The 8,298-nt window shown below is 37.4% G+C and overlaps 1 protein-coding gene across 3 annotated transcripts; it reads right to left on the bottom strand.

Annotated features, from left to right (window-relative positions):
* Positions 1-1,150: 1,150 nt before the first annotated feature.
* EMF1 (embryonic flower 1 (EMF1)) lies at positions 1,151-7,966 on the bottom strand. 3 transcript variants are annotated; one of them, XM_083077610.1, is made up of 7 exons: positions 7,650-7,966; positions 6,482-6,658; positions 5,368-5,738; positions 5,187-5,291; positions 3,674-5,031; positions 1,698-3,341; positions 1,151-1,608 (listed from the first exon to the last, which is right to left on the bottom strand). In XM_083077610.1, the coding sequence occupies exons 2-6, from the start codon at positions 6,574-6,576 to the stop codon at positions 1,722-1,724; spliced, it is 3,549 nt and encodes a 1,182-aa protein (XP_082933736.1). In that variant the 5' UTR covers positions 6,577-6,658; positions 7,650-7,966; the 3' UTR covers positions 1,151-1,608; positions 1,698-1,721. The 3 variants fall into 3 exon arrangements, with proteins under 3 accessions (XP_082933736.1, XP_082933735.1, XP_082933737.1); XM_083077609.1 differs by having other exon boundaries at positions 7,659-7,965; XM_083077611.1 differs by lacking the exon at positions 7,650-7,966 and adding an exon at positions 7,270-7,593.
* Between the last annotated feature and the right edge of the window lie 332 nt (positions 7,967-8,298).

Raw genomic sequence — 8,298 nt, 5'->3', positions numbered from 1 at the left:
TATGATGTATGTTATGAGAAAAAACTCTCACTTTGTATAATTAAAGTTTTTAAAATAAATATAGTATACAATTTCATTCTTAAAAGTGACAATATGTTTTGATTTAGTTTATCAAAGTTTATATTACATAATTTAGTTTCTAAACCTATCACTTATATGATAAATTAACTTTTAGCATAAAATTGACCAAATTTAGAGTACTAAATAAGTCATTAAACTAATAAATTTAGTGACATAATGGACCGAGTGTTATAAAGGCTTCAAACTTTAATCATTCTCTTATCTTATGGGATTCTACTTAATCTTTAGATGCCCTTATTGGTCTTCATCCACCCGTGTATAGCTGTGTCACTTAATTTCCCTCTCCCCAATGGTAGCCGGAGTTCACACAATCCAAAATAGAAAGACAAAAAAATTATATATTTACTTTTTTTCCCCCTATGCACAACCATTGAATGTTCAATTACACATAATGAACATATACATTTTTTCTCTTTACATTAAAAAAAGGTAGAAATGACTTCTTTTTTTGTTGAGGTATAAATGACTATTTAAAACAGTACACGAGCTAACCAGTCAATTAAGAAGTTATTATAATTGACATTTATTTCGAATTTAATACTGCTTTTATAAATAAATACAGCAGAGTTGCATAATTAAAATGCATTAGCTCATAGGTTTCTTACATTATTATTTAATCATAAACTATCATATAATTAAAAATTGTAAATTTTTGTAATAATTACTTCAAAACTATTTCTAATGAATTGTTAAAGTAAATATTTGCAATAACAAAATATCAAAATTAAAACTTAATAAAGTTATAGGAAATTAAAGAGTAATTTTCTCCGAATTACTTATGGACCTAAACCATCCCCCTCCCCAAAATGTATACAAGAAATTTTCTTGTTTTGCTCTCGATAAGCAATGGTACTCGCAAAAAAAAAGGTGATTAGTACTTTTATAATTTGACAAGGGGAGTATAAATTACCAACTACTTTCTCTGCCCCCTTACCAGTTCCTGCCACTTAACATGTTACGACTGAATAAGTGTTCTGATGAACGTAAGATAAATCCTACTACAATGACAGCATATGAACTTCATAAATATGCACGGAAAGAGATGGGGATGGGGACAAGCGAGGAATAATGGAATATAAAATGTCAATATCTAAATTATATGTTCTGTAGAAAGGAACTCACATCTTAGCAACAAACTATATCTTTCACCTTGGTTTTGGCACTTGTATGAATTGTAACCACGGTATTTTAAGTCTATACGGGGCTATTTTGAGACTTCCCCGTAAACTTTTATGACACCAAACTAATACTTTTAAGGAGCTATCCCGATGCTTCCCCATAAATTTAACGACACCAACATGATAGACGAAAACATTTTTTTGCTCACATTAATACTAATTACAACAAGTTCATTAAATACGTGCACAATGGCCTTCTGTGTCTGACTTATGTATCACTCAGCTTTCGAAAGGGCATCCGATCAATCCCTCCCCGAGTCAACGAGTTTCAGTTTCCAAGTCAAAAGTCTGCTTCTACGCTGAGAATGAATGTCATTTTGCATTCTCAGGTTGCATGAAAATACTTCACCTGCTTAAGGTAAAATAAGGTGTATCAAAGAAAAGCCGTAGCATAAATTCATAGCATTATAACGAAATTCAGGAGATCTGAAAAGCTACCAGATTATGGAACAATGAAGGGTTTCAATGTTTTGAATGTTCTTTCATTTTAGTTCCCTTAAAATTCCTCTGCTGCTTGTATCCAAATGAAATGGGGACGCGTGGCCTGTTTTTGGGAATACTCTTCTCGAATTTCAGATCTTCTCCTCTGATCATATAGATATTCCCTGTTTCTGGTATGGTGAGATCAGCTGGATTCCTGTTCACCATACATGAGTTTCCAGAGATGATTTTATATGGCACTGATGCTTGCAATCTGCGCTGCAGTGATGTTTCTGTTTCAATATGTGGCCAACTAATTTGCTTACTGACACTATTCTGCAGGGTAGAGTTGGAGCTCTTTATTTTTTCTTTCTTTCCAGTCTTCGTTGGATTCTGACCATTGAAACCAGTAGCTATAACTTTCTTATCGTGCGGAGTTGATGAGGATGCACCAAAGGTTGGAGAGCCAACAAAACAGCCATGCGGTTTATCTGATAAGAAATTTCTGCTATAATAATCAGATGATATCCTTTTCATGGTACCAGGGGGCTTAGACGTACCAATCTCCAACTTAGTGTTGCAATCACCTGGATAGGAGGGTCTTTTAAGCATTTGAGCACTGACACCCACATCATAGGATGTACGGGACGACTGCATACCTGCATCCATAAGGCTGAGTAAATGCATGGCTGGTATTGTCTCATTAGAATACAAATCAAGAGATCCCCTCAAATTTTGATGAGGCTCCATTCCGCTATGTTTGCAAGGAAATGAATATTCTCCATTCATCCTGCTGAAGGTTTCTGGACCTGTATTCCTACTAAGCTTTTCTAGTCCAGCAGCATTCAGATTCATGTAGTTAAGATCAATATCCCTCTTCATGTTTTGCTTATGAAATGCACCAGATTGGAGTGATGCTATGTCTATGTTACTAATTGGAAGCTGAGAAGAAACAGCCTTTTTGGGTAAATCATATCCTAGGGAAACATGATTTGTGGTCAAGGATGCCCAGATGCGAGAAGCTTCATCATCCTGATGTAAGATATTCTTGTGTAAGCTACATCCTCCTGGGGCTTGAAAAGTAGCATTAGGGGATCCACGCTCTTCAAAACTCCCGTTCAACCTGCAATTTCGAGCACTACCAAGATGACTAGAACCCACAGGTGAAAACTGGAATCCACTTGATGGCTTCTTTTGGGACTGGGAAACTTCAAACCCAAAGGGGGATTGAGGTGGACATAGATTATTCATGCCCAAATTGTTTCCATTTAATGGAGAAAAGTAATGAACTGGTTTTCTTTTGCTAAGCTTCACATTCTCTCCTCTTGAGACCGTGTTGTTTTTCTTGGGTCTTCCCTGAGGTTTCTCCTTTTGGTCCTCTTTTAACAAGCTCATCTCCCCTTTTCCGTGTACAGTAGAGCCACCTGTCATCGGTGCTTTCCTTCCAAGAGTGGACTTTTCTAATGTGGCGCTTCTATTTTCTACATCAGGAAGACACCTCTCATATTGATTCTTTGCCAAGAGTTCCACAATTTCCATGGGAATATCGTCCAGTGTTCCCTGCTCAGACACCTCCACTGTTTGTTCACTGTATCTTTTCATAAAACCTAGTTGGTCCACAGCTTCAATAGTTTTTTGTGTGTTTCTTGCACCATGAATTTCCTGCAAAAAGAAAAAAAAAATTTGATATTCTCAGAAAGTAGAAACTTGGTTAAAGAAATCAAAATGGTTCACAAAAAAAGTCAATAGAAGAACAATATCAATTAAAATACCAAGATTTGATCAATGCTTACAAAATTAGGTGAAAAACATAAATACTAGCTCCAGTCCTTCTAATAATAAACAAGTGATAACGATAACTTGTTTCTTATAAAAAGGATCGGAGGAAGTACCATTTTTTAATCATAGAAATGAATCCTGTATTTATCCCGAGTGGTATACCTATTCTTCTAATTAAAAAAAAACAATCTAAGGGGATTTTTGAGGCTACTTACTTCACAATGAACTCCTTTTCCAGAAAGAGCATTTGTTGGGTGTTTGGAAGGAATGTTTTGCCCTCCAAAAACATTGGTATCACTGTCTTTCCAATTAAGCTGCGGTACTTTTGATGTTCCATCTTGAAAAGGCATTTTAAAAGGTAGGTGATTTTCAATTTGATGGATACATTTTTTGTTGTTGTAAACATGAGCTTCCACCAATAAATTGTTTATAGAAAGATGCAGTCCTTTTTCTGGTCCTTTTCCATTTAGCACCCCTTGGACTGAAGGAATTGGATTTGTTATCGGCATACTAGACCTAGCTTTTTCCCCTGAATATGCACAGGAATCTTGTAGAACCGTGTTATTTTTCTGCCATAATAAAGAATCCATCTCTGCCTCAGTTTGCAGCATTTTCCCCTTTCCTTTGGACAAATTGAACTCATTTTCTATTCTTAGGGTGTGGTGGGGAAAATTATCCATCCCTTTCCCTTCAAATGCACGAGGAGTTAATCTAGAAGAATATGTTTTAGATGCATATGCCTTGTCTGTAGTATCCGTGGTGTCTTCATTTTCTCTTTGTTGTCCTTTTGGTTGCACAGGAATCGAGCAATTATCTACATGAATCTTTTTGTTCTTCTTCTTACCCATCATGATATGACTTCTATCAGTTTCGGATTTACTCCAGTGGCCCTTTGTGGCATCTTGTAAACCTGATCCAGCAGGTACATCTTTGGAATGGGATCTAGTATCCAAAACAGTATCTGTTTTTTTTGCATCTCCCTCTGAGTTCTGAACTTCATTTTCGGCTCCCTGAAAACACATGCTTGCAGTTCTCCGTACCTCATCCAGAGGAAACTTCCTTTTTCTACTTGGACCTGTGCTTGTCAAAGTCAAACCTCCTTGAATATCAAAATTTCCTGGCAAAGTTGGGTGTGCCTGTGGAGCTGCAGAGGCATTGGAAGTACCATGGGATACAGATTCTTGTATAGAGCTTTGCTCAGTCTTTGATTCACCATTGTCACTTAATAAATCAGCCATCAAGCGCACCTTCCGAGGTCTCCTACGAGACAAACCAGTGGACTTTTCTGAATGATGATCCTGAGAATCATTTTCAGTTGTATTGTCCATACTTCCTGCAGGTACAGCATGATTACAAGCAACTGATTCAAGAGGAGGTCCAATTGTCTGATCATATGTATTTCCGACCTCCATTACTGTTGTTCCTTTACCCAAAACTGTGCAAGCTTTTATGAAATCTTTCTGGCATTGGTTATCTGCTGGTGTTCCTCCATTACACATCTCAGCAGAACTCTTCTCCATGCATTTCAGATTGCTAGCATGGTCAGGATAAGAAACCTCATTACTTTCACAGCCTGTATGAAGAAAAAAAGCTTTTATGTAAATTGCAGCCTTTGTAATGAAGAACATACTGTAACAATATACACAGAGCAGTCACTTAAGTAATACGAAAGAATAAGAGTAGTTCTGCTTGACTTGACTGTATTATGACCTATTCAGTTGAACCTACCTCTTTTAGTAGTGTGCACTTCCGGTGCAAGGTCTGGATAAATTTTAGGTGATGGAACACTAGCTACTAGGTGATTGAGATTATCCTCCAAGCCAATCTCAAGGTCTGGGGGAAACACAGAAAATCAAACCACATACTGAAAAATAATAAAGAAGATATATAGAACTCATATTTAAGTTACCAATTATTCTGCTAGGTACAACTCCAGCTTTCTTCTCATTACTAGTTGGTAAGTAATCATTGACACAGCTCAGAGTAGTATTAAGATCAATTTCTCTTCTCTCAAGATTGTCAAGCATTGCATCTTGCAGAACATCAGACTTGGGAGCTGCATTGCTACCAGATCTGCATCCAGTACTGTAACATCCAAAGTCTGTTTGGTCGTCTTTCTGGATGTCCTTGGCAGCAGTTTCTTGTGGAGACTTGTGACAACGTTGACAACTATATTTTGGAACATCTAATGGCAGAAGGGATGATTGTTTGTCAGACTCGTGTACTGGAAATGGCCAACAAATTTTCCAGTCTTTTTTGCGAATTTCAGACACGTATCCACTGCACTAACAATAAGTTACGAGTGTTAAGGATATTGAAAGGGAACCAAGTCCAAGAGATAGTTTTTTGATTCTACATTAAAAAGATAAATCTAATCTTCAGTTTTTTTTTTCTCTGGTAGAAGAAAGAGTTGATATAATATGAAAAATTTATATGAAGTTCCTTACATGTTTTTATGTTGTTCACCAACCAGAATTCGAGTTTACCTCAATAATTTGCTTAATAAAGGTTTGTATTAAAGACCTACATAGGTTACCTAGCTAAAACTTCAATTTTGATTAGAAAACAATACCAAAAGTAGCTAAGGAATTACATCTGAGTTTTGAACTTTGATATATCCCTAAATCAACAACAAAACTGAACACTTATTGACAAAATTCTGAAATATCCTAAATTTTCTGTAGTTAGGCATCACCACCCATTTGATTCTCCATGAGACCTAATTGTCATGCATAAATTGATTGGCTTTCAACTTTAAACTTCTTGTAGTTGTAAACTTGTAATCATCTATATATGGCAGTACTATCGTACTATAGTGAACAAAAGTATATTAGGCATTTAGGATCTCATCATCTAATATGAACAAGATGTGGTCAACTGTAGACATCAATTACAAGATACCATACACTAAGTGGAAGGCAGAAATGAACTGTATAACACACAAATATACTCCCGGCCTCTCTTCCATCTCTTACAAAATTAGTAAGACAGTAAGAATATATGTAGCATCAAGATCCACGTACCGTATTGAGAAATGTTCACATTTGCCTGCATCTCTCTTGCCAATAGAATCGGCAAGATCTATAGAGATCGAGTCAATGTGAATGTACGATCCCATGAACTCAGTGACAGTATTAAAACCACCTTGCAAATGATCTTCCACAGCTATGCATGCATATCCTCACAGTACAAGCAACCAGCTATTGAAGCACAAATTAAATGAAGTGTTTACGATCCACACAAATTGAAGTCAAATTAAAACTTGAAATGGAAACAAAGGATCAAACAATTAAGTCAAGCTATTATTAATCAAACGATAGTAACACTAGAAATGTAAGGAAAAGCTAGAAACATATCTTAATCAAGCTTTGTATAAACTTAGGGTTTATGCAAATGAGCTCACAAATAAAAAGGAAAAACAAGGAAAGCAAGGGCAAAGTATAAGATAAGTAACATAGAGCCAACAAGAACTTCATACACAGTGATTAATCACATAAAATAACGACCTCCAACATTACGGAAGCTCCTAAACCCTAGTTTCCATCCAAAAAAACCAACCACAACGATGCTCGAAGTCAACAATTGAACATTTGAAACGCAACAACACAAAAAAGAAGCGACCCCACGCATACAATTACTTCACAAATCGAAACGTTCACGCACACCTAACAAGACCAAGCATATCGCTAGGGCTTTTGAAAATCCGAGGCGCAACTAGTAACGCTGCAGCGAAAATACTACCTCTGTATAAAAATTAACGCGAGGCTGGAAAAAAAAACGCACATCATAAACGCATGCAAGGAGCTGTTACCAGACAAGGAAACGAAGCGCAAGAATCCACGAAGCCTAAATTCTAGGGTTCACCGACCTACATAAATCCACCTCTTATCAAGAGATGGAAGAAAATTAACGCAGCTCGAATTAACGAGCAAAGAAAACGAGAGAGAAAAAAAAATTAAAATAAAAAAGCGTGAAATGGCAGCAATAAAGCGAGACGCAGAAAAAAAAAAAAAAAGAAACGCAAAGCAAAAGCTGAAGTGGACACACCATAAACAGTACAGTGACCTTAATATCTAAAACAAATCAAAACACGCTCAAGAGCGTCCAAGAACCGGTCCCCGATCAACACGGAATCAATCACTGAGTTGAAAACCGTGGGCGAAAAAGAATAATCTAGAGATGAAGGCCCACCGAACTCACCTGCGGTCCACCGCACACGATCTCTCCCACCTCCTCGCCGATTCTCAACGGCTCCGCAACGAAACCACATCCAAGGACAGCGCATTCGACGGAGAGGCCACGTGGCTCAGCTCGGAGCAGCGATTCGCTACTGCGCGAACATAATTTGACTGCGAAAGACGCAGAAACCCTAGAGAGAGAGAGGGCTTTCGATTCTTTCGGATGAGAGAGAGTGTGAGAATATATGAAAGAGAAGAGAGAGAGAGAGAATTTTTATCTTCTTGTCCTTGGAAGAAGGTGTGTTTGTTTTGTATATTAAAAAAACCCGTAGCGAGTCATGTCTATGTAGGATCCATATGCATAGAAATTGTAGATGTAGAGAGAGAGTGTTAGGAGAGAGAAAGGGTGACCCAATGAAATACAACCACGTGGCGAGATTGTGCGGCTCTTATCGCTAACCATTTATAATGGGCTTTGTGGACGGCGAGGAAACCCTAGGCGGAAGGGTGAAAAAAAAAAGTGGGTACAGTACTCGCGCGTGAACTTCACGCTCTCCCTTTTTCAGCGTTTTCATTTATTAATTTGTGCCTGTCGTGTCATCCAAGGTTAAAAGTGCTGCTCATGCCCTTTGCACATTAAATGTTTCTCATTGGTCCGTGTT

This window comes from Cajanus cajan, chromosome 6 (genome assembly GCF_000230855.2).
Source record: "Cajanus cajan strain Asha chromosome 6, NIPB_CcT2T_4, whole genome shotgun sequence".
NCBI lineage: Eukaryota > Viridiplantae > Streptophyta > Magnoliopsida > Fabales > Fabaceae > Cajanus > Cajanus cajan.
Note: the sequence above shows the minus strand (reverse complement) of the source record. Positions and strands in the feature narration are given on the sequence as shown.

Coding starts and splice junctions, on each gene's coding strand:
- EMF1 (XM_083077610.1), bottom strand. CDS start 6,576: ATGGGATCGTACATTCACATTGACTCGATCTCTATAGATCTTGCCGAT. Junction 5,739..6,481: donor TGTGAACATTTCTCAATACG/GTACGTGGATCT, acceptor TTGTTAGTGCAG/TGGATACGTGTCTGAAATTC. Junction 5,292..5,367: donor TGTACCTAGCAGAATAATTG/GTAACTTAAATA, acceptor TGTTTCCCCCAG/ACCTTGAGATTGGCTTGGAG.